The 26,661-nt window shown below is 36.5% G+C and overlaps 1 protein-coding gene across 1 annotated transcript; it reads right to left on the reverse strand.

Moving 5' to 3' along the window:
- Window positions 1-619: 619 nt before the first annotated feature.
- LOC306860112 (CDK5 and ABL1 enzyme substrate 2-like) lies at window positions 620-25,442 on the reverse strand. Its single transcript, XM_079401650.1, has 9 exons — window positions 24,889-25,442; window positions 14,195-14,287; window positions 12,071-12,148; window positions 8,615-8,723; window positions 8,297-8,450; window positions 6,108-6,202; window positions 3,585-3,691; window positions 3,149-3,353; window positions 620-2,647 (listed from the first exon to the last, which is right to left on the reverse strand). The coding sequence occupies exons 1-9, from the start codon at window positions 25,389-25,391 to the stop codon at window positions 2,507-2,509; spliced, it is 1,485 nt and encodes a 494-aa protein (XP_079257776.1). The 5' UTR covers window positions 25,392-25,442; the 3' UTR covers window positions 620-2,506.
- Between the last annotated feature and the right edge of the window lie 1,219 nt (window positions 25,443-26,661).

Raw genomic sequence — 26,661 nt, forward strand, 5'->3', positions numbered from 1 at the left:
TATTTATACAATTTTAATGAGCCATTTTCTCCATTAGAATTAATGTATTTTTTTATTGTTTTACTATTTTTTAATAAATGCAATATTTCACATTAAAATAGAGTGAAGGCATATAAAATAAAATTTTTTGAAGTGAGAACTGGGACATCTGAAGGCATTAAAAAAATAAAAACTTGTGTAATGTTGCGTAACCTTCTTGTATTAGCACCCTATATAGATATATACAGAGGCTTTTGGATTCCTGTTGTTTATTAGACATAATTTCTGAATTTTTTTAGGTTTTGCATTTAGATATACATCTAGACATTCTAAAAGTTTAGATGAGGTGAGGCACAAGCTGCGCAGGGACCAGCTCTGCAGTCACCAACCCTAAAATTGTCTTGCCAGCGAATTTCTCTGTGTGTGTGTGTGTGTGTGTGCGTGTGTATGTGTGCGCATGTGTGGGTGTCTATTTTGCACCCCTTGATTGCTGCACACTTTTTTCCTGACCAGTGGCTGATTTGTAGTTTGTACCACCAAAAGATTCACTGACTTTTCACATTTTTTCATATTTCCCATTCATTTCCTATGTCGGTCATTTTTGACCGCGAAGAAGTCAAGTGTGACTATTTTTTTTTTTGACCCTTTAACACATCCGAATCATGTCCATGATTTTTTTTGTGTGTTCATATTGCTAATGTGACAAAAGTCACCAAGTGTCATCTCATTCTGATGAAGCTAAGATTTTTAAAATGTCAAAATATAAAAATTTTCGACCGAAGAGGGCCAGAGGGTTTTAATTAGTGCTTTCTTAGCACAATATCTGATTAAACCGTATATTATTTCAGGATTACTATCATAAAAATATAAGACAGACATTTGTGGACAACATTACCAGCACATCATGCAAGTAAACAGAAGGATGTAAAATACAGCAGTCTGTAAAAGGACAAAGCAGTCAACCCCAAACTGACTACTGACAAACAACACAATGGTTTCACACAGCCTTAACAGAGAGCATCTGCATTGAAACATAAATCAGGCAGACATGGATGAATTGAACTGGAAATGGGATGTTTTGCAAGTAAATGGGACAAAAGCATCTAAAATATTGCATAGATTGTGGGTGCTGGAAGAAGGGAAAACCTTTCGGATAAATCATGATACAGTATGCTGCATGGTCCTGCTACTAGTTGAGAAATTGAGACAGAACACAAAATGTTATGGCAATTAATGAATAAACCGTGAAATTAACATATACGTGCTCACCAAGGCTGCATGTAATTGATTAAAAATACATTTAAAACTGTAATATTGTGAAATATTATTTTGTACTGTTTTCTGTTGTAATGGGTTTTAAAATGTCATTTATTTCTGTAATGCAAAGCTAAATTTTCAGCAGTCATTATTACTCCAGTCTTCAGTGTCACACGATCCTTCAGAAACCATTCTAATATGCTCAAACATTTCTTATCACTGTTAAATTATTATAATATTTTTTTTGTTAAATGTTGTACATTTTATTCAGGATTCTATGACGAGAGAACGCTCAAAAGAGCAGCATTTATTTAAAATAATAAAGACATTAATAATCTTACAAAATTTTGACACTTTTAATCAATTTAATGCAACCTTGTTGAATAACAGTAGAAGTTCTTTAAAAAAAAAAAAAAACCTTTTGCATGGAAGTGTGTACATACATTAATACCATGTGTATTAATACCATGATGATGTCTTTTATAAGAATAATTCACAAAAATAAAAAAACTTTTTTTTTTTAAATTCGATAAAAAAAAGAAAATGTAAGAACACCACGGCAGCACTGAAAATGTGCTTTTCTTGAAATCAGCTCTAATATAGAGCACTCTTCACAGTAAAAATCAAGCCTTATCAACAACAATGAACATATTAGGCTGGTCATATTAAATCTACTAAGGTAGATTTAGTCAGTCACTCAATAACACTTTCTGAGTACGCTACTAAAGTAAGTGCATATATATATATTTCATAATCTGTGCTCATGACTATATTATTATTGCATAATGTTTACATACAGTATATAGTTGTTTTTTTTAAAGTGCTTTAGTGTTACAGTGAATGGTAGGTTGTTCTATACAAAAGTAGAGGTCTAAATGAAATAAAAGTTATTTTTGGTAAATAGATGATACGGAATGTTAAAAACATGCATGCACACTTGTACATTTTACACAAGTGAAATAGCAGGAGTTAAACTCTTCCCTTGTTGTTTGAGTGTTAAAACCTTCTGTTTTTAATAAAAGAAGATCCATGCTGTTTTCCTCAGCAGTATTCCCATTGTGGTCACAAAAAAAGACAGCCATGAAAAGAAAAGCCTCTGGCCTGATTGCTATATAAAGCATCATTTGGAACGTCAGTTCTTCCTTAGAGCTTCGTGTTGATGTGTATTCGCTCTGATACCTCAAACTGCAATGGAGTCCCACACTTTCCACTGCTTTACGCATCTCATCTGCATATTCACGACAGCCCTGAGCCCTCCGCTCTACCTACATCAGGTCTGCTGCACCAGTCTGCGGTAGTGGGGCATGACTTTACTCTCCGGTAGGTAAAGTGCCATTTCCAGAGCCACCAAGATAGTGAACTCGAAAGCAATCAGCTCTCGACGGCTAATCCGGAACCTCTCCTCCAATTTCTTTGGGCAGAAAAAACCCCAGATACATTAGATATAGACAGATAGATAGATAGACAGACAGATAGACAGATAGACAAGCACTGCTGAATAAAGGTATACATTTCTTTCAACAAAAAACAGAGGCACTTAATTGATCAAATGTGACAAAGACATTTATAATGTTACGAATAAATGTTGTCCTTTTGAATCTTCTATCCATTAAAAAATCCAGGATTTTTAAATCAGTTTTCACAAAAATATTAAGCAGCACAACTGTTTTCAAAATTGATAATCAGAAATGTTTCTTGAGCAGCAAATCAGCATATAAGAATGATTTCTGAAGGATCATACATTCAAATACAAAAGTTATTTTAAATTGTAAAAATATTTCATAATATTACCGTTTTTTTATTAAATAAATGCAGCCTTGGTGCGCATAAGAGACAAATTTTTCTAACTCCAAACTTTTGAACTGTAGTGTATGTGTGTTGACTGGAAAGTGTGTGTCGGAGCATCACTCACGTCAATCAGTTGCTTGACCTCTTGTTTCTTAAGGTCGCTGCTGATCTTGGCGGCAAGTAGGAGGCATGCGGCCGCCACCAGCTTCCTGTTCTGCTTGTTGAGATGCCCCTGTAGGACCAGCTTCTCAAAGTACACAAATGCCATAGCTATGGTGATCGGCTGCAAGGAAGACTCCTCTCCTACTGTACAGATTTCTCTCTTCAAACTGATGAAGAGAGGGAATGACAGAGATGGGAGACATAAAGAGAACAGATGACGAAAGAAGAATATATTTATCCACAAATGCAACAAAGCTTTTTAAGGTTTAGTTCACCCCAAAATTTGGTTTGGTTTAGTCTGGTTGCTGCATACTTATGAAAAATAATACCATATTCTGATTAACATAAGAATATTCCTGTGCATGTAAACAGTTACTGAAGTAAACATGTGTGTGTACCTTCTGATTTTGCTCAGTGTGAGTTTGATGTGGGGGAATTTTTCCTTAAAGGTCTCATTCATGTCCTTCTTCAGATCTGATGGTTTGACGTACTCTATTACTGTTGTCTGTAAGCGAGAGAGAAAGAGCGTGACAGTAAATACTGAGAACTTACATCAGTAAGATATTCAGCAATAAAAACTTTTTACAGTGTATGTGTGTATAAGCAGTTTTATCCAGTGGTCGGTAATGATGTCAGCTGGATAAGTTATGTTTATCCGTGTCTGTAGGTCAGACCACCCTGCTTTCAGCACAGAGGTTTAATGACACAGATAGCCATTCATCCCTACATGTGTGTCTAATGGGTAAATTAAGGTCTAAAAACAAGAAACAAGAGCAAACTGGGCTGCATTAAACATCCAAAAACACAAACACATATCTGTGAAAAGCTAAATGGCTGAGCAGCTGAACAAGTCAGGTCATATAAAAAATATAAATCAATAATAAAAAGTAAATATATATATATATATATATATATATATATATATATATATATATATATATATATATATAAATAAATAAACACAATAAATAAAAACTAAATCAAATTATATCTATAGTATACATCTATCTATCCATCTACATCCATCCATCCAATACACACACAACTTTATTAGGTACACCTTGCTAGTACTGGCCATTTGAGTAAAATTATGGAGTCAGTTTAATGGCATATATATATATTTGCAAGAGAATTGGAGCATTGCGAGAGAAAATAATGTTTTGCAAACGAAAATGAAAGTATTGAGAAAAATAAATATGCTTTTTGGAAACAAAAATAAAGAATTGTAAAATATAAATGAAACGGAGCAAAAGCAATGATTTTGCAATACATATTTTGCGTGGCCATATGTAATAATTTATTTACAACGCTGCTTTTATTTTGCGTTTCATTCAAGTTTGAGCTTGCGATACCGTTTTCCACTTTGCGCTTCACGTTTCTGCGCGTCTCACTTTGTGGCACTGTTTTGACATGGGGGCGGAGTCAAGGGACGGGGGGGCGTGTACAACAGGCCTGGGTATGCCTCCCTGGAAGTGACATCATCGGCCCAAGACGCAGATCACAACTGATCCAGTCATTGAGCAGAGGCATTCGGGTGGATCATTTCCTTTGATTCACTAGCTTTCAATCATGCATTTTTCATTTTATTAACAAATGTATGTGTATTAGCAGCGTTTGCTCAAGTTAAAGAAGTTGTTAATATGAACAACTGCTGTTTATTTCTCTCAATGTGCACACTTTTATAGCATTAAAAAAATGTGTATTGTTTCATTTGGTTAACTGAATGTGTATTAACAGTGCTTGTTTAAAATCTCTTAACCTGTGGGAGGACGCCAGCGCACAGCGTTCTGTGTTTACATTAGTTCAGAGTTACTGCTAGTTTTAATGTAAAAGAATGCAGTTAACTTCATAAACATACATTTCAAAACTTCATACATCATTTAAAAGGTCTAAGACTCAAGCATCATATCAATCTCGTGTCTTTTTATGTAATGTGTAGCTATATTAGGCTATTATTATATTATTACAGCCCTGAACGTTAAGAGATCGAAATGAAGGGAAAATAAATCAAATTCATAATAACGAATATGAGCAACAATACTCAGGTAGGCTGTGGCGTTTAAACGATGCTCAATTGGTACCAAGGGGCCCAAAGTGTGCCAAGAAAATATCCCCCACACCATTACACCACCACCACCAGCCTGAACCGTAGAGACAAGGCAGGATGGATCCATGCTTTCATGTTCTTTACACCAAATTCTGACCCTACCATCTGAATGTCGCAGCAGAAATCGAGACTCATCAGACCAGGCAACGTTTTTCCAATCTTCTTTTTTCCAATTTTGGTGAACCTGTGCGAATTGTAGCCTTCGTTTCCTGTTCTTAGCTGACAGGAGTGGCACCCGGTGTGGTCTTCTGCTGCTGTAGCCCATCTGCTTCAGGGTTCGACGTATTGTGCGTTCAGAGATGGTATTCTTCATACCTTGGTTGTAACGAGTGGTTATTTGAGTTACTGTTGCCTTTCTATCATAACCAGTCTGTCCATTCTCCTCTGACCTCTGACATCAACAAAACATTTTCGTCCACACAACTGCCGCTCACTGGATATTTTCTCTTTTTCGGACCATTCTCTGTAAACCCTAGAAATGGTTGTGCGTGAAAATCCCAGTATATCAGCAGTTTTTTAAATACTCAGACCTGCCCGTCTGGCACCAACAACCATTTCCACGTTCAAAGTCACTTAAATCCCCTTTCTTCCCCATTCTGATGCTCGGTTTGAACTTCAGCAAGTTGTCTTCACCACATCTAGATGCCTAAATGCATTGAGTTGCTGCCATGTGATTGGCTGATTAACAATTTGTGTTGCAAAGTAATTGAACAGGTGTACCTAATAAAGTGGCCGGTGAGTGAGTACATACATACATGCCTACCTACCATACATACATGCATACATGCATGCATACATGCACTGCATCTCTCACCATGTATGAAGCAAAGATGAGCACTCTTTTGTGTTTTCCACATGGCCACCGTGGGTCACTGAGCATATTAGGGTCATAGTCAGTGTCTTCAAGGCCTGAAAAACACAACAAACAAACACACACAAGGACATGGCTGTCAAATGAGCCAATCAAACCACAGATAACATAACCCGAATGTGGCCTGTTTAAGCGTGTTTTTGAGATGAAGTGACAGTATCTTCGTGCACTGACTAGGCATAACTATATTAAAGGGGTAGTTCACCCAAAAATGGGACATCTGTCACCTGTCGTGGTGAGTAAATGATGACAGAATTTTTATATTTGGCTGAACGTTTCCCTTAAGACAACACATGCACAAAAAAATGCAATTAGTACTCGGTATGTACAACGACACATTCGGTTGACATAAGTTTTGCAAATGCAGGCTTGCTAAATAAGGTACAAGAATACAGAGAGCTGAGTTGATGACTCACACACTCACTAAGTATTAGAATACAGGAATAGCAGCATTAGTAATTATGACACACACACACATCTGTGCCTGAAATACTGTGATAATAACCATGTCTACCGAGTTGATTGAAATGTCCCTACCCACTCTGTGAATAACACAGCATTAAAAACCTTTATTAAGCGCCCATCAGTTACTACACACTTTTTGTATGAGTGTGTGTTTGTTTCCTGAGTGTATGTGTTGCACGCTTGTACGATTTAATTTCACCATTAAGAAATGAATGAAAGAATTTCAGCATGTCCACAGTCCAGAATTAGCGTTAAAACCCTCTTAGGCCTCCCAAGACACACACACACACACACAAACACACACTCTGTCTTACAAAGTCAAAAAACGAGACAAGCTAAGGAATCTGTTATAGAAAATAGTTACAGATGTCAGTGTGACTGAGATACAGAACTGGCAGCGTAATTGTATGTGTGTGTACATTATATATAAAACACTGTGTGTGTGTATATATACATATTACATACATACATATATATATATAATTTATTGCGCACATGCCATCCAAGAGTCACATTTTACTTTGTGCTTTGTTACTTTTGATATGAATTAAATTCAGAGATTTCAAATCCTGACAAATCTATTACAAATATGATGTAAATGATTATATTTCAACAATGAATTTACAATGGAGTGCAAGCATAATTATATAATTAAAAAGTTGATAAAAACTGCCTCGTGTGCAATTTAAATCGCAATTGAAACAAGAACTGAATTTAATGTTTTGGACCGGTTCATTTTTGGACTTGGACATTTGGACTAACAGGATTCTCCGTATAGTTTAAAGCTTCAGTTGAGAGATTTTTTTTTTTTTAAATTACAAGTACTGTACCTGATATACATCAAAATGAATTGATATCAAATTGAATTAAATCAATAGCGAATGGGAATTGGAATCAAATTGAAATCACAAAATCTGTATCAATACTCAGACCTAGTGGACACAGCACACCATGACCAAAAAGAAACATTTATGTATAAATTTAAAATTCAATTGCCAAATCAATTTTTTCCGCTAAATCAAAACTTAAATATTGGGTTTGGCATTTAGGCCAAAAATGAGCTTCTTCAAAGAAGTCTCTTATTCTCACCAAGGCTGCATTTATTTGATCAAAATTACTGTAAAAACAGTAATATTGTGAGTTATTATTGCAATTTAAAATAACTTTTTCCATTGTAAAATATTTTCAAATGTAATTTCTTCCTGTGATGCAAAGCTGAATTTTCAGCATCATTACTCCAGTCTTCAGTGTCACATGATCCTTCAGAAATCATTCTAATATGCTGAATTTTTGCTCAAGAAATATTTCTTATTATTATCAATGTTAATTCATTCTTTTATGGATGGAAGGAAAACAACAACAATTATTTGAAACAAATCTTTGGTACCATTATATATGTCTTTACTGTAACATTCGATCAATGTAAAGCATCCTTGCTCAGTAAAAACAAACTTTTGAAAGGTACTGTATATATCCTCACTATTAAAAAATAAAAAACGTATCTAAATTGGTCAAATAATACCAAATAACACCAAGAAAGTGTATGTATAGAGTAGGTCTAGAGTTAGTCTACAGATATTTAGATTATTTGAGGATAATATATGGCTATAGGAGGTCCTCACATGTCTATGTGTGCTAGTGTGTGTGTATGTGTGAGTGAGACATACCCAGGTCCAGGCCGACGGTGCTGTTAAGGCGAGAGGGAGGATAACTGCAAGGGATGCTGTTTCTGGAATACGGCATGGGTAGAGCGAGATCCACTGTGGGCTTGTGGCGGTCCAGAGCGTTAGTTGGGTACAGGAACTGAGCGTAAGACACCGTCTGCACAACAAATAAGATCATAAGCCGTCTGTCAGCCTGGTGCATCAAATGAGATATAACGCTGTCATTCCTGAGCAGGTCCAGTGGTACGCTGAGCACAATGCCCTGCGACATTTCCTGACTGACTGATTGACAGGTGCAATGATAGAATGACAAGCTCTTACCCTGCCATACATGCCCAGCTCCACCCCCTCCAGCCTGGGAAGCATCTCTAGGGTGGTGGATATTCCTCCAGATGAGTGCCTCCGCCGCTGAGCATCCAGACAAGGGTCACTGACACAAAGACAGATTGACTTTTTTCAGTTATATCCAAAATTAAGAACAGGGATGCCCAAACTTATTTGTCAGCCGATCCCCTTTGACCTAGAATAGCATTTGAAGTATACCCTGAGATTTTAAGTGAATATTTTTGATAAATTAAAGATAATTTATTGAAACATCAGGTTACCACAATTTAGAAGATCCAAAACGTCAAAGATTAATCTATACGATTCATTTGTGTTTTGAAGATTAACCAAAGTCTTATGGGTTTGAAACAACATGTTGCTTAGTAAATAATGACAGAATTTTCATTTTTGGGTTAACAATCCCTTTAAGAACACATTTACACATTCTTTGTTGTCTGATGTCAGATAATGGTCACATGACATGCACTTAAAAAAAAAAAAATATTTTAACTTTTTATGAAGCGCTTTATTTTGATTGTTTTAATTTTAAATGATTAAATTTTTTACATTTTTATCGTTTAATTAACTATTTGCTTTTTAATCAACTTACAAACCCCAGTTTGGGAAACCCTGGTTAAGAGTAAACCTTAAACAATTTCTAGGCATAACTGAAGTCATTTACATAAAGAAGTCTTAAAGGTATAGCTATGACAGTTTTTAATGCAAGAAAGCTGTATTAATACTACAATTGAACTTCAGGGAAGAATAGTTAAGTGCTGCAAAGTGTTTGCATAAAAAAAAAAAAAAGTATCAAATTGGAGTTTTGTGGCTTTATGTCCATGTTTAACTGCTCTGAGATCATCTGTGTGTTTGATATCATGGTAACACTTTACTTAAAGCCTTTATGTATAATGCATTATAATTATTCATAATGTGAATTGTAATACATTAGAACTTGTCGTAAATAATTATAACCGAATTTAAAATGTGCAGTGCAACAATAATGAATAATTGTAACCAGATAATACATGGGATTGTACAATGCATTATAATAAGGTGCATAACAAGGCATAATTAATGCATTAAAACTATTTTTATAATGCATTATACATAAAGGCTTTAAGTTAAGTAGTTACTGATATAATATTAAAATCCTTTATTTTAGTTGATGTGAATTAAAAATGTCCCTTTTTTCTCTTCTGAGAAAACAGCCCAAAAATATTAATGACTCATCTTGTACTCACAAAACTGTCCAATCAAATGCTCTGTAAGAATGTTTTTCCTCCTAATACCTACTTCTGACTAACTGCGACATACACTAAAATCTGTTGGCTATTTAAAAATAAAAGGCCTTGAGATGAGCCTCGCAATATTTCCCTCCCTGAAACAAGACAAAAAGACATGTTAGCTCATTAAATTTAATGTTGCTTGGTTGAAAGAGCAGCAGACAAATCTTTACTGACTTGAAAACAATTTCAAACACAGAGCCAAATTAACGCTCAATTATCAACACACAAAAGTCTAACTCACCTAATACAGACAGCTTCAAATTCAACCTGACGTTCCAATCTTTTGCTATTCCTTCCAGGCAGAAGTAGCTGAGTGTGTTGTGTACAGAGCTGCTCTTTAAGCACTGACTGAACATGAACACATACACACACACACACACACACACACACACACGCACACACACACACACACACGCACTCTAGCATCCCTTATCTACAGTCTTAGACCGCTTGCATAACATGACCATTTAATTTCTTCTCTCTTTCAAAAATGTGACCTAAAAGACAAACATGGTCCAAAAGTTTCCCATGGTTCAATTCCTTATTTCAGCATTTTATGAAACCATAATGAAAGAGGGTGGGAAAGGACAGGAGGCTTTTGGCAGTGTCATGCCAGGCCCATTTCATGGATGTGGGAAAAATTCCTTCCTGTCCCATTTGCCCTGAATCTCACCCTAGATATGAATCCCCTGAGCAGAGGAACCAAACATATTTCCTTGTGTGTATTTAGGAAAACATGCAAAGTGAAGTTATGGAAATGATAGCTAGGAATGGGAATCTCAATTCTAATTCTGATTCCGAATTCTCCAACCTTAATGATCCATCGATTCTCCTACTTTGTTAGTACAGTTTTATATAGTATTATTTGAACCCAGTCGCCCTTAGGTGAATAACCGCTTCTAACTATATAAAGAAATATACAAATATACTAAGAAAAGACTTAAAGGGTTAGTTCACCCAAAAATGAAAATTCTGTCATTAATTACTCCCCCTCATGTCGTTCCAAACCCATAAGACTTTCGTTCATCTTCAGAACACAAATTAAGATATTTTTGATGAATTCCGAGAGCTTTCTGACCCTCCATAAACAGAAATGTAACTAAAACGTTTTATTTTACCCAGAAAGGTACTAAGAACATTGTTAAAATAGTCCATGTGACATCAGTGGTTCAACTGTAATGTTATGAAGCCACGAGAATATTTTTTGTTCGCAAGAAAACAAAAATAACAACTTAATACAAAGATTTATTCTCTTCTGTGTCAGTCTTCGACGCATATACTGAAGATGAGCAAAATAGGCATGTATTAAAAAAATTATAATAATTGTGTCTGTGTGTATATTATACACATACACACACATTTATTGTGTTTTATTGTGTTAGTTCGCTGTATTTAAGTTATTATTTAATCAAAACAACCCAACTGCAGTTTGATTGATATTCATTTAAATGCAGGACAAAAAAAAAAAAAAAAAAAAAAAAAGATTGTGTTTCCTTTCCGAAGCAGATTTCCTACAGAATGTGCGCACAATGCAATTATTTAACAAAGTTGCTACCGTAGTAGTACTTTGTACTTGTTCTTTTACTCAAGTAATTTTGAAAATGAATAGGCCTACTTATAATTTTACTGGAGTAATATTTTATTGGGGTATCTGTACTTTTACTCAAGTACTTGATTTGTGGGCCACAACCTGATTATTATAGTGATTATTTGCGTATAACTGTTCTGTAGTTATTTTTCTTGAACCTTAACTAGTAGATAATTAATAGTAGTTCTTCAGGAGGTGTGACAGAATACATTAGTTATTGATTAGCTAACTGTTACTTAACACAATCATAAAAGTGTATTACATACTGATTAGTTAACACCTCTTCCTTAGTAGTTAACAGTAGTGAGTTAAGTGTTAATGAATCATTACCTGTTAGTTCTTCAGTAATTCCTTATTAGTTATGCAGTAAGTTAGAAACAGTATTCTAAAGTGTTACCAAAGTTTGAATTAAACAGACTGGCTAAAGGGTAAACCACAATCCTTCCTGGTGACTAGTCAACTTGTGAGAGACATATGTTCATTAAGAGTGACTGAGTGAATCTACCTAGCTTAGCACATCAGCAAATCTGACCTTTGATTTAAAAGAGTAGATTTTCATGATTGTTTCATGCATACCTGATGTGGAAGCTCGCTCCATAAGGCAGCACAGAGAAGGCGGCACACAAAGACCTTTTGGCGCAGATAAGCACGATCCTGCAGTGGTGAACAAACTAGTTAAGATTACACACTCTTTCCACACACACACACACACACACACCTCAACACTTCATAACATAAATGACACACTAATCTCTCAGTACATTCAGATTTCAGATCAAGAACAAACAACACCTGTGACATCAGAGAGGTCAAATAGGACAGCCTCCAAAATACACTCCTGCCTCATCAACACACACACACACACACACACACAAACCTAAAACACCTGCACTATCAGCCCCCACCCAGTGTACACTTCTCTCTCACTTCTTCACACAATCATACAGGAAGTGGGGGGTGTGTCTGCATTTTAACCATAGAAATGTGAAAGAGTGGTAATATGGCAGTTAACATGAAACTGAGTGTCTGCCGCAGCAGCCTAAAGGATTTTTCGGACTCTTTCTTCGTCATAAGTCACATGACACTGGAGAAATGGCTCCAGAAATATCAGTGAGCATGAGTCAGGGCAATTAATTGAATCATTTCCATTTCTATCTCAGGGATCAATTTTGGAATTAATAGATTTTGAAAATCAACCATAATTTATTCACAAATGAAGTGTCTACATTTAAAAAAAAAAAAAAAAAAAAAAATAAAAAAACACACTACCCAACGGAGGATTCTGCTTTTCAATTTAATTCAATTCACGTTTTTATCATTGCAAATTAGCGTAAAACAAAATGAAAGTTTCTACATTATTAGGAGTAGTTTATCAGGTCACTATATGTGTCAAGGTGATTTTCAGATATATATAAAAAAGCTATATTAAACTATAAATATACCCAACAATAGGATATGACCCCTTAAATTACAAATTTTTTATTTCAGTTATCTGACTGGATATTATGTTGAATTCTGCAACAGTGCCCCATTGTTTCCTATAGGGAACAGTACTAGCCTACAATTCTTTTTCTTTTGTACAGAGTATCTGCATTTATTCCATAGATGAGGCCACTGAACACCAGGCTTATCTGGATCTGTGATCATCCAGTGGAAAATATCTTATCGGTTTTATTTGCCCACCCGCAATCCTGTCTGTGACCCTGTGAATGTGAGTAGGTACGTGCTTATTTGTGTGTGAAAACCCAAAGCCTGGGAACACAAGCGGAAAATATGGACCGCTGTCTATTTGGGGCAGTTTATAATGGGATTTTAGTAAACATAGCCGTCGTTCCTCAGATGGAATGAGGCCAGATCTCACAGAGAACAGCCACTTTCTTAAGAGAACAACAAAAATCCCATCCAATCATTCCTTATGTAGAGTGTACTATATCCAAATATATATGGACCTGACCGTATTTTATTCCTGTGATGGCAAAGCTGAATTTTCAACATCATTACTCCAGTATTCAGTGTCACATGATCCTTCAGAAATCATGCTAATATGCTGATTTGGTGCTTGACAATTTTTTATTTTTATTTCTCTTTTGTTGGAAACAGTTGTGCTGCTTAATATTTTGTAGAAACTGTGATACATTTTTTTAAGATTACTTGAACAAAAAGTAAAAAAAAATATTTTGTAACATTTGACTTTTCACTTTTGATCAGTTTAATGCATCCTTGTTAAATAAAAGTATTTATTTTGTTGATTACCTTACTGACCCCAAACGTTTGAGTGTATATATATGCTATAACTGCAATCTACTTCTGCTGCTCTTTTTCATAGCACATGAAACTCGTTTATTGCACAAAACAAAATAAATAACATTCTAAAAAATATGGCCCCTTTAACAAATTAGTTATGCTAATAGGAAATGTGTCTTCAGTATTTGTGTACAAACTGTCAGAGATATGACATCCTCACATGAATCATACAAGAGCACTGCATAAAGTAATTGTAACGGATCAATGCCAAACTGAGAAGAGAATGAAGATGAGAGCCAGATTGTTTGTTTTGAAGCACAGAGAGGGGAAAACATGACTAGCATGGGAAAAAAACAGACCGACAGACACACACACACACACACACCGTGGGCTGTTATCACTGGTATTAACAACCCCAAAACCCACACACCCACATGAAGAAGTGAATAAACACACCTGCTGCCCCTGGTGTCGTACTGCCTCATGTTCTTAATAAAGTGGACTTTCTTCACAGAGCGTGGACGTGGAGAGCCAGATGGGTTCCGACTCCTGAGGACAAATACAGATGGACAGAACATGGGTAAAACATGAAATTAAAATCCTTTAGTCTTTCATATTTGGTTTCACCTCACCATTCTTACATAAACCTTTGTCTGAAGATTAGAGACAACCTTTATAATACATGCTGCTGTGACTCAGAGCGGCTACATCACAACTATTCAAAGCAGCCCAAATGCCCATAAGTATTTAACCCAAACTCAACAACTTCAACGGAAAGAATCAAAACAAAACACAGAACTCTCAGCACACAATGGTTATATGCTGCTTGAAACGGTTCAAAACCAAATGCAATTCCTTTCATTTGTTCTATATAAAGTCATCTATTATTATACACTAGTTCGCTCCCGTTCAGCCAAGCGCTGTTCCAGCGTTTAAATGTGACTGAAGTGTATGAGTCAACTGACTGGCTGTTTCCCTTCCTCAAGGGAATGTGTCATTATGGCTAATGAAACTGGCTATGACCTGCTCCGCATGGCACCGTCATTACAGCTCTTTGCTCATTGACATGAAACTACCCTCACATTTTACTAAGATGGGAAAAACAAGGCAGAACAAGTTATTACATTTTGATAAAAGACAGACAATTTCCTTTGGAATAACTTGCATTGATGAATCACTCACAATAAAACATAGTTGAATCATTCAGTCTGGGAAAGAGAGGGGAACAGGAGATCAGAAAGTACCCACAAGGCGATCGGCACTAACAATATGGTCAATATTGACAAACTGTATAAAATTATATTTGTGATGACATTTATCTTCCTATTGTTTTTTTTACACCACACCATACCAGACCATTCATTAAGCAGAGACAGTATAAATGGTTCAAACTGTTAGGAGCATATGTGCATGTTATTTTTTAATATTAAGTAATTTAATATTTTATTTTTCAAGCAACTCAAACGTATCATGCATAGGAATTTACAAGAGTGCCAAGAGCTCTGCAATTCTTTGGAAAATATGGATTATGGAGCTCAAGTTTTTAAACATCAAATACCAAGTGCCTGAGCAGACAGCCGGTCAACTTTCTGCTGCATTTCATCTTGTCCCGGTTAAATAATAATGTGCACTGCAAACCAACAGTTTCATAGCTGAATAGTTGTTAGGATTTTAGAATGACACCAGACCAGCTAGTCAGTCTTAAAGGGACAGTAACACAACTGATATGTTCAAGGCCTAGAAAGGTAGTTATGGACACCGTTAAAATAGTCCATGTGACATCTGTGGTTCAATCTTAATTTTATCAAGCTACAAAAATAATTTTGTGAGAATACTTGTTGAATAAGGTCATAGATTCATAACATTAAGGTTGAACCACTGATGCCACATGGATTATTTTAACGATGTTCTTACCTTTCTGGGCCTTGAACGTGGTAGTTCTGTTGCTGCCTATGGAGGGTCAGAAAGCTCCCAAATTTCATAAAAAAAAAAAAAAATCTTAATTTGTGTTCCAAAGATGAACAAAGGTTTTACGGGTTTGGAACAACATAAGGGTGAGTAATTAAATGACAGAGTTTTAATTTTTGGGTGAACTATTCCTTTTAGGAAGCCCAAATATGTCATGGTTTAGACATTAAATTAATTTATCTGAAAATTACTCAAAAAAAACGTGCAGAAAAGTCAGTCTGTTGGGTTACGTGTCTTACCATAGTTACATAACTTTTGGTCTGTCTCATTTGTTTGTGTTCTAAACCCTTCTATCCCTACATGATCACAGAATTCTGCCACATGCTTTGGGCACAAAACCAGGCCACATCTACCTTCTGTTTGGTTTGAAAACTATTACACAACCCTAGCGTGCCGAACAAACACAAACAGCTCCCCCTATTTACACTCTCCATCTGCTCTGCCATTTGTGTGGTGATACACCCTCCCTCCGAATCTGAATTACTGTTATCATAACCCAGGGCAAGGAACTGCACCTGCGTGCAGGCGAGTGCGAAGAAGAGTGCAAAGAAAAGCTGAAGACTGTGACCGAAAACAAATTACTTAAAACCCCTTTCATTATCTCCAGAATGAAAAACGTGATGAACTCTGAAGCAGCTGCCAGCTTTGCGTAAACCTCATTCTCTCTCGGTCCATCTGTCACTCACTTGATCCCGACATTTCATTTATTCTGTCTTTTCTTTTCTGTCTCTCTCTCTCTGTTTTCTAGTAAATCTCCAATCCATTTGCATCAGCCTCAAATGCAGAAAATGGGATGGAGAGGAAACTAAGACATGAGCTTGGTGAGCCAGGACACTGGAGGTCACATCAAATCACAGACACAATCAGAGCGGGCAGATTGCCCAGGGAAAGATGGATGTGTTTGGATGAATCATCCATTAGAGCGTTCATGGAAACAACAAAATTCATTATTGATTAGTCGGGTCTCTGTGTATCACTATGTGTATCAATGATGACAACAACAACAACAACAAAAAATGCATTACTTCTAAACTATTACATTTACATTACTTCTTTAGTGATGCACTGACATAAAAGTCTGGATAATACAAATAAGATATATCATGGAAAATTTAGTAAACATTTAAAAATAAAACTCTTACATTAATAGTTTTAAATGTTACAAGACAAGAGACATTTCAACTTTATTATTATTATGCACAGTATGGAACATTGATATTTATTTTGAGGTTTGCTAAAGATAACATTTAACAGTGTTATTAAATTAACCGTGGTTTTAAATATTAAGTGAACGTTAAATTATGGCACAAATAAATATACAATATAATATGAATAAAATAAAATCTCTTCTTTTGGCTGAAAACCATACCTTCATACATTTTAATAAGTTAATATGAATTTCCAGTTTTAAAAAAAATCCAAATATTATGTTACAGACGTGGTCAGAATTATTGGCACCCTTGGTAAATATGATCAAAGAAGGCTCTGAAAATAAACCTGCATTATTAATCCTTTTGATCTTTTATTTAAAAAAATAATAATAAATTAACCTTTCATTGAACTAAAACAATTGAAAATGGGGGGAAAACTCATTATGAAATAAATGTTTTTCTCAAATACACGTTGGACAATTATTGGCACCCCTAGAAATTCTTATGAGTAAAATATCTCTGAAGTATTTTCCCATTCATATTCACAATTTTGAGCAGTCCAGGGTGATTATTAACATGAAATATAGAAATATAAATAGGAGGGAAAACAAAGTTCAAATTCCATTAATCATCACAATGAGAAAAACCAAAGAATATATTTCTGATGTGCAGCAAAAGATAATTGAGCTTCACAAATCAGTGAAGTGGCATTAAGAAAAGAGCTAGAGCAGTGAACATTTCCATTTCCACCATCAGGGCAATAATAAAAAATTTCCAATCAACAGAAAATGTTATGCAGCTGCCTGGAAGAGGACATGTCTATATTGTCCTAATGCACGGTGAGAAGGAGAGTTTGAGTGGCCAAAGACTCTTCAAGGAGAATTGTAGAGAAAGATTGAGTTTCAGGGTCAGAAAATCTTTAAAAAGAAAAAGAAAAGAAAAAAGTCAAACAGCCCCTACACCACCACATGTTGTTCTGGAGGGTCCAGCATATTCAGTTGTCAGACACGACTGGAACTTCAACTGGAACTGGCTTCCATGGTCAGATGAAACTAAAAAATGAGCTTTTTAGCAGCAAACACTCAAGATGGGTTTGGTGAACACAGGGATAAAAAGTACCCCATGTGTACAATGAAATTTACTGCTGTATTTTTAAATTTGTGGGCCTATATTTCTGCTGAAGGTCCTGGACATCTTGTTTAGACACATAGCATCATGGATTCTATCAAATACCAACAGATTTAAAAAAAATAATCAACAAGTGACTGACTCTGTTAGAAATCTTATAATGGGCCATGTTTGGATCTTCCAACCGTACAATAATCTAAACACAAACCTCAAAAACAACACAAAAATGGGTCACTGGGCACAAAACCAAGCTTCTGCTATGGCTATTCCAGTCCTCTGACCTGAACCCTGTAGAAAATGAGTGAGGTGAACTGAAGAGAAGCACCAACATGGAGCTGGGAATCTGAAGGATCTGGAGAGATTCTGGATGAAGGAATGGTCTCTGATCTCTTGTCAGGTGTTCTCTAACCTCATCAGGCATTATAGGAGAAAATTTAGAGCTGTTAAACTGGCAAATGGAGGTTTCAAAAAGTATTGAATAAAAGGGTGCCGTTAATTGTGGCCAATGTGTATTGGAGAAAAACATTTCATAATGATATTTCCCCCCATTTTAAATTCTCATTATCCAATAAAAGGTTAGATTTTTGTGAATTGTTCTGAAATGCAGATCAATTTTCACAGCATTCTTTGATCATATTTACAAAGGGTGCCAATAATTCTAACCACGACTGTACAGTATCTTATAGAAGCGAGTACACCTCTCACATTTTTGTAAATATTATATCTTTTCATGTGACAACACTGACGAAATGACACTTTGCTACAATGTAAAGTAGTGAGTGTACATCTTGTATAACAGTGTAAATGTGCTGTCCCCTCAAAATAACAACACACAGCCATTAATGTCTAAACCGTTGGCCACAAAAGTGAGTACACCCCTAAGTGAAAATGTCCAAATTTGGCCCAAAGTATCAATATTTTGTGTGGCCACCATTATTTTCCAGCTTCACAGGTTGCCTCTGGAGTCCTCTTCCACTCCTCCATGAAGACATCACAGAGCTGGTGGATGTTAGAGACCTTGCGCTCCTCCACCTTCCTTTTGAGGATGCCCCACAGATGCTCAATAGGGTTTAGGTCTGGAGACATGCTTGGCCAGTCCATCACCTTTACCCTCAGCTTCTTTAGCAAGGCAGTGGTCGTCTTGAAGGTGTGTTTGGGGTCGTTATCATGTTGGAATACTGCCCTGCGGCCCAGTCTCTGCTTCAGTATGTCACAGTACATGTTGGCATTCATGGTTCCTTCAATGAACTGTAGCTCCCCAGTGCCGGCAGCACTCATGCAGCCCCAGACCATGACACTACCACCACCATGCTTGGCTGTAGCCAAGACACACTTGTCTTTGTACTCCTCACCTGGTTGCCGCCACACACGCTTGACACCATCTGAACCAAATAATTTAATCTTGGTCTCAACGGACCACAGGACATGGTAATCCTGTAAGTAATCCATGCCCTTAGTCTGCTTGTCTTCAGCAAACTGCTTGTCTTTGGCCAAATTTGGACATTTTCACTTAGGGGTGTAACTCACTTTTGTGGCCAGCGGTTTAGACATTAATGGCTGTGCGTTGAGTCATTTTGAGGGGACAGCTAATTTATACTGTTATACAAACTGTACACACTACTTTACATTGTAGCAAAGTGTCATTTTTTCAGTGTTTTCACATGAAAAGGTATAATAAAATATTTACAAAAATGTGAGGGGTGTACTCACTTCTGTGAGATACTGTATGTAAACATTTCTACGGTAAAAACAAAAACAATAACAATTCTTGCACTCATTGTTTAGTATATTGAAAATTCGATTTCTTAAACCTCATGTTGTGTTCTGGGTCATTTAGACCCAGAGAGGTCTTTCTTTTCCTCTTTCTCTAGTTAAAATGATCGCATTGGACTAAAACTTATAGACTTTGCTCACACAGGGTATAACGATTTACGGGATATTTTATGCAACGACCTTAAGTGTATGGGAAACTTAAGGGCGATCTTAAGGGAAAATGACACTTAATGTGCTTTATGCAACCGGGTACAAGTCATTTTGACTAGAAACATTAATTAGGAAAATGATTCTCAGCACAGCACACACACCAAAACAAACTCTTCGAACTCTGAAATTATTATTATTTTTTTCCTTTTTTCAGCCAAAGATTTCCTTGTACTATCACATAAAATAGTAAAATAATTGCGAAATAACATCAAAATCCACATGAGAGGATGACTCTCATCAACTCATGGAATCTCATACAGCAGGCTGGCAAAGATAAACAAACAGTTAAGAAAGAATGTACAATCCTAGAGGAATAACTCAAGTTAAGAGGCAGAGGGAACGTTAACACTCTATCCCTCCATTTACTGTACCACTGCTCTTCTCTCTTCATAACCCATGTGTGTTTTATATACAGGGGATCAATAGTTGTTCCTGGCCGACTGGATGCAGTCAGGCCACAATCGCGTCACAAAGCTTTGAATAAATACCCTGGTGTAATCCTGCCTGGACTGGACATGCACAGAATTAAAGTGCTAAGAGAACATATGGCCTGATTCCATGCTTCCAATGTTCCAATAGCACACAGGGCTGGGCTAGAGAACCAGTGCTGGTGCACAAAGTGCCGAAGCACAGGCTCAAGAGGAAGTGCCTTAGAGAAATGAGTGGGTGAAATGTCAAGCCTCTATCGGTGGGCTGGTGTTTTGGAAGTGACACATGGGTTACTACACAATTTAAGAGCGAGATCTTTTTCTTGGAGTTTGGTAGCATTTATCTAAAACGGCTATTGTTTTGGATTATACAAACATATGATTAATATATCATTCCATTCAAAAGTCTGCGGTCAGTAGAAAAAAAAAAAAAAAAAAAAAAAAAAGTGTTTCCAGAAAAATATTAAATCAGCACAACTGTTTTCAACATTGACAATAATATGAAACGTTTCTTGTGCAGCGATTTCTGAAGGGTCATGTTAGACTGAAGACTGGAGTAGTGATGCTAAATATTCAGAGAAATAAATTACGTAAAAAAAAATATATATATATTTTAAATTGCATTCATATTTCACAGTACTACAGTTTTTTGATCAAATAAATGTAGCCTTGGTAAGCATAAAACACCTCTTTGAGGAACATCTTTTTGCAGTACATTTCAGCAAAAACAATTATTAAATAATGCCAATTATATTTTAAAATGCGAATATCAGTTATCTGATTTAAGACTACATAACATAATAATTGGATATTGTGGGGAGTTTTGGCACAGTATGCTCAACATAATGAATAATTGGATAGGATTTATGTTTTCCTTTTACAGGGATAGTTCACCCAAAAAAGAAAATTTGCTGTTAGTTTATTCTCCCCCATGTCATCCAAGATGTAGGTGATTTTTTTTTTCAGGTAATAATGTTGTAAATAATATAAATGTTCGGTTTCTTGCACAAACCGATCGTTTCCCTTCATGAGACCTTAATATATCATCACGAGTCACAGCTATTAATTTTGTGTTGATATGCTTTTCATTGACTTGCATTTCAAGAATCACCAAGCTAAAAACTTCATTACTGTTCTACTGAAAAAAAGTCTCCTGTATCTTGGATGGCCCGAGGGTGCAAATTAACAGCACATTTTCATTTTTGGGTGAACTATCCGTTTAAGTTCTCCATGAGATCTGTCATATTCCAGCAAAAAAAAACAACAACATCGTACTAACCTCAAATTTATGAACAGTAGTGTAAATAATTCGTTATTTGTCTTTAAGTAGACACAAGGGTACATCATTTACCCTCATTCATATAACATTTGTTTTCAACAGCAAGGAGAGATATATATATATATATATATATATATATATATATATATATATATATAAAAATCTCACACGGTCATCAGATCTCGTAATACCTAGCATAAAACAGCAAAGGAGGAGGAGAGCCAAATGACACTAATAGCATCCCTCACACTGAAGAGTGTTTTCCTGGAGTACATCAGCTTCAAACTCTGATTATGCCATGGGTGTTATTGACATAAGAGCATGAGCCAAGCCCAAGGTCAATCGGCAAACAACGCCACTTTCCTATACACAGATACACCCGTTCAGTTATTAACTCACATGCAAGGACTTCCCCTAAACGAGAAGAATCAACAGTTTTCACTGTCAAATGTAGAATACAGATTACCATACACAACAAATGATATTACAGAGATGTATTCTTCTTAGCATGCTCAGAACAAGAGTGGCAGAAGTCAAGAGATGCACAATTAATTGTCACAGGCTCAATTCTTCAACTAGTGGCAGTGGCTGAAGTATCTTAATAGTCCGTGCCACCTTTAGCGTGAAGCTGTCATGCACATAAATTCTTAAAAATTATTATTCAAAACTTTAAACTTAACTTTAGCTTGTAACAGAAGAATACAAAAGGAGATTATAAGGTGAACTTTCTGACGCTTCAAAGTTTTGTTGGAATGAACTTTCTATGGAAGGACAGAAATTTCTCACGTTTTGAAAAGGATAAGCAAATGATGACAGAATTTAAGGTATATTTAAGGTTGCAGAATGTCTTCATAACACTTGATTTCTTCATTAGAAAAAGAGGCATGTGTAATAGCGCTCAATGCGAGTATTTAAATGAAGATTCACCCTTTCTAAAGTTACCACAGGGAATCATGTTCAAACGCTAGCACTGAATATAACCCAAAGGCAAACTCAAAAACGTGAAAACATTTCTCATGCAAGAATCTTTCAACTATTGATTACAAAACAGCTCTCTTTTGAGCAACTACATCAACAGTTTAAAGCCTCAAAGAATTTTGACAATGCACGAGGCTGAGAATTTGGCAATCGTGGTCAACGAGCTCCTACTTGTACTATTCACATCTCTCAGTATCCATGCGAAGAATGATTATTCAAGTTCTCTATGCTCCAAAAAGACAACTTACTCTGAGAGGTTGTTTTTAAGCAAGGAAAGGTCAATTTAAATGAACGTTGGATGCATTTACTGGAACTATTTTAAGAAGCTGCAACATTTGAATCAAGCAAGTTCATGTAGCCCTGATTTTTTCTCCAGTGCAGAGACGGTTCATTCCCTCAGGCCTGCAGAGACCCTTTGAAGGGTTGAGAATATGACAGAATGTTTTAAGCTTTAATCTCTGCAGGTGCTGTGTGCACAAAGCAGTGTGCAGCACTGGAAGAGCATCACCACCACCCTTATATGCCCTCAAAGCTCCAACTGATAAAGCAAAGCAAATGTTTGCTGTGACTGTCAGTCTGGTTTGAATCTACATGTCACAACCGCACCCTTTTAAAGTAAAAGTCGGAACAGGGTTTGAGGGGAGGTACAGTCAAAAGAATAAAGACCTCCTATTGCTCAATGGACTGTTGAGATTAAGAGCTAAACATAAACGTCATTCTCTCACACGCACGCAGTGAGTATGACGAGATTTTTCACTTCCTCATGTGGAGAGATAAACCAACCAAAGCTAAAAACTTCATGCACAAATAGCCATTTTTAGGCAAGGTTTAATTGGCTGTGAAGTCATCTGGATTCCAGAAATGGGTTTGTTCAGTCTGTGGTCAATGAGAGTACTAGTGAGAATGAAAACAGTCTTTTTCGCATACTTTTGCATCTCTGGAACAACATTTAAAAGTCAAGCAGATAAAATCTATGGTGGTGGCGGCCTGTCATTTCACCCTCATTTTCTATCCGTAGATTACTGCAACTTAAATTCATTAATATATTTTAAAACAACAACAAACACTTTTAAAATAATTGTCAGTGATATTTGGAAAGGATTTTGGAAGCAAACCAGAAAAAGGTGCGTTACAAAACTCACGTAACCCAAAATGATTCATTCACTGTAAATAGGGGTGTATATTTAAAGCAAAAACAAATTAGACTTTGACTGGACAGATATGGTAAATGACGCAAAATCATGAAGAAACTTTAAAGCTTCTCTAACTAGACACAATTATGCATATGCTTTGTGTTTAGTGTATACTGTACATGATTCCTTTGAAATTTCTAGTAAATAATAAAATATTGAAGTGAATGTTGAGGTAGGCAACATTACGCCACATTTTATATAAACATTTCCAACCACTCATATCATTAGTCAGAATGACTCTATGGTGCCTCTCCCTCTAAATATGCAGGTTGGGTCAAATGTTACAAAACATGCCCATTCAGACTGGTCAGAGTAATGACATAACATTATGTGTCCATGTTAATTCTGCAATATTTAACTACAAAAAATCCATTAACTGTGCAATTACATTAAGCCCCAGAAAAAAATTTAATAATAATTATATTGTTCGTCAGTATAACGCGTGAAAATGTAATGCATCCTTGCATCACAAAAATGAGTGTTGCAAAGTAAGCAGTGAGAGGGATAGTAAAGTATGAAAAAACTTTGTGCAATTTAAAAAGCCATTTTAAAATATAGCCTTTTCTGACAGTAAATGCGACACAGCATTAGAACCACCTTAATTTTTCGTATATCTTACAAAAAAATTATTTATAGTATTAGATTTGCTTTTTATTTACTGATTTTGCTTTTACTTTACTGATTATGTTTCAATATGAAATGTCTTTGACAATATTATAGCTACTTTCTGGACCACAAAACTAACAAAATATTCATTTTGAAAAGGGTTAATATATTAATATAAACAATTTAAGCATCAATAGCCTTAAGATCAAAATCAAATAATAACATTAAAAACATAACGTTAACTTAGCACCTTAGTACCTTGCCAGTGCACATGACATATGATGCGTAAACATGTTGCCTATGTAGGCAGCTCACTAAACTTTGAGCCACGGTCAAGTGGACTGTCTTTTTCAGAAGTTTATGTAAACTATCAGAATGCATTAACCTGTCCTATCTCGCACTGCCTCTAAAGTGAAACCCCCCGTTCAGAACCCACCGCGGTCGAGACTCCAGCGAAGAGCCGCAGCTCTGCACTGACAGCAGCGTCGGAGACTTCCGCGCTCCGAGCGGAGTGGGCTGCAGACTGCATGGGGACAGGAGATTGCCCTGCGAGGAGAACGAGCCCCTCTCCCTCTCCAGGAACATCTCGGTGCTCCCGGCGTTACTGAACCCAGAATCCGACGGCAGAACCAGGATGGGGGGGACGTTGAGCAGCCCGAGTCTGGGGACAGAGAGGCTGGAGAAGGTCCCATCAATACTCGCCGCAGCGGACAGTTCGCTCACAGTCGCGCCGATGTCAGAGCACTGAAACTCGGCATCACTTGGGCCCGTTGCACTCACATTGTTCCGCACAGGCCGACCGTCCAAGGATATATTAGTGAGAAACAAAAGCGCAGCTTGTCTCCTTCGTGAATCTTTACTTTTCCGCAGATGCTCTCTGTGCAGTTTGCCAGTGCATGGGTTCAGAGTGCTCTGCGTACTGCACGCAGCAGCCGCCATTCTGAAGTAAACCGCTTGCGCTGCTGCTCCGCTCTGTTTCTACCCCGGCGCGACTCGCCAGGACACGCCCACTCTAACCCGATTGGATTAGAGGACAGGATTTTAGTAAATAGATACAGCGTGCGCGGATTTCATTGTCTGATGAATCATAAAGCGTTTGAAATAATTTCACAGGCGCGCTCCGACAGAAGAGAGAGAAAATGGACTGTTGATGCAGTTTCTGCCGCTTTGTAATTATATGTGACCCTGGACCACAAAACCAGTCATAAGGGTAATGTTTTTTTTTTTTTTTTATTATGTTTATACATCACCTGAAAGCTGAATAAATAATTTCCATTGATGCATGGTTTGTTAGGATAGGGCAATATTTGGTCGAGATACAACTATTTGAAAGTCTGGAATCTAAAGGTGCAAAAAAATAAAAATGTTGAGAAAATTGAAAAAAAGTTGTCCAAGTTAAGTTTTTAGCAATGCCTAATCAAAAATTTAGTTTTGATATATTTACAGTAGGAAATTTACAAAATATCTTCATGGAACATGATCTCTTCTTAATATCCTAATGATTTTTGGCATAAAAGAAAAATCTTTAATTTTATTAGCCTATTTTTGGCTGTTGCTACAAATATACCATGACTGGTTTTGTGGTCAAGGGTCACATTCACATTTCAGAGATTAAAAAGCAAAGGTCTATAAGCTTTAAACACCTAGCTGTAGAGTAGCAAAATTCTGTAGTCCTTTAGACACACATTTTAGGTATGTATCAACATTTTACTTTATTACATTTTACAGTGTTAAACTATTATAAACAGTACTGTGAAGTCAGTCAGTTCTTTATTCCAATCAGGACTGTCAAAGTATAAATAATTTAATAATAATGCATGGGTCCTCCATCCACTATACTGACTAAGATATTCAGAGGACCTCAGTTGGCCATCTTCATCACATCCCTGTTGCCCCCCACTGGTTTAACTTTAATCTAAACCCTGTCTGGCCCTGTTCTTCTGCCTGGTTCTATTACACAACAAACGTTTAGCCTGACAGATATATGCCATTTTGATAACCCCCAATGCTGAGTGTAGTGCCCATCAACCTTCTGTGGTTGGCATAGATAAGAGGGAAGGGAAGGGCATCAGACTGTGGCAAGGTGACAGTGTCACTGGAAAGAATGTCAAGGCTGAGTTTTTCATGAGTTATTCTCCCTGCAGACAGCAGCCATAGTCAATAACCCTCCGGCTCCAGCAGATAACTGTGTAGTGTTCACTGGCTGGAA

This window comes from Barbus barbus, assembly GCF_936440315.1.
Source record: "Barbus barbus genome assembly, chromosome: 41".
NCBI lineage: Eukaryota > Metazoa > Chordata > Actinopteri > Cypriniformes > Cyprinidae > Barbus > Barbus barbus.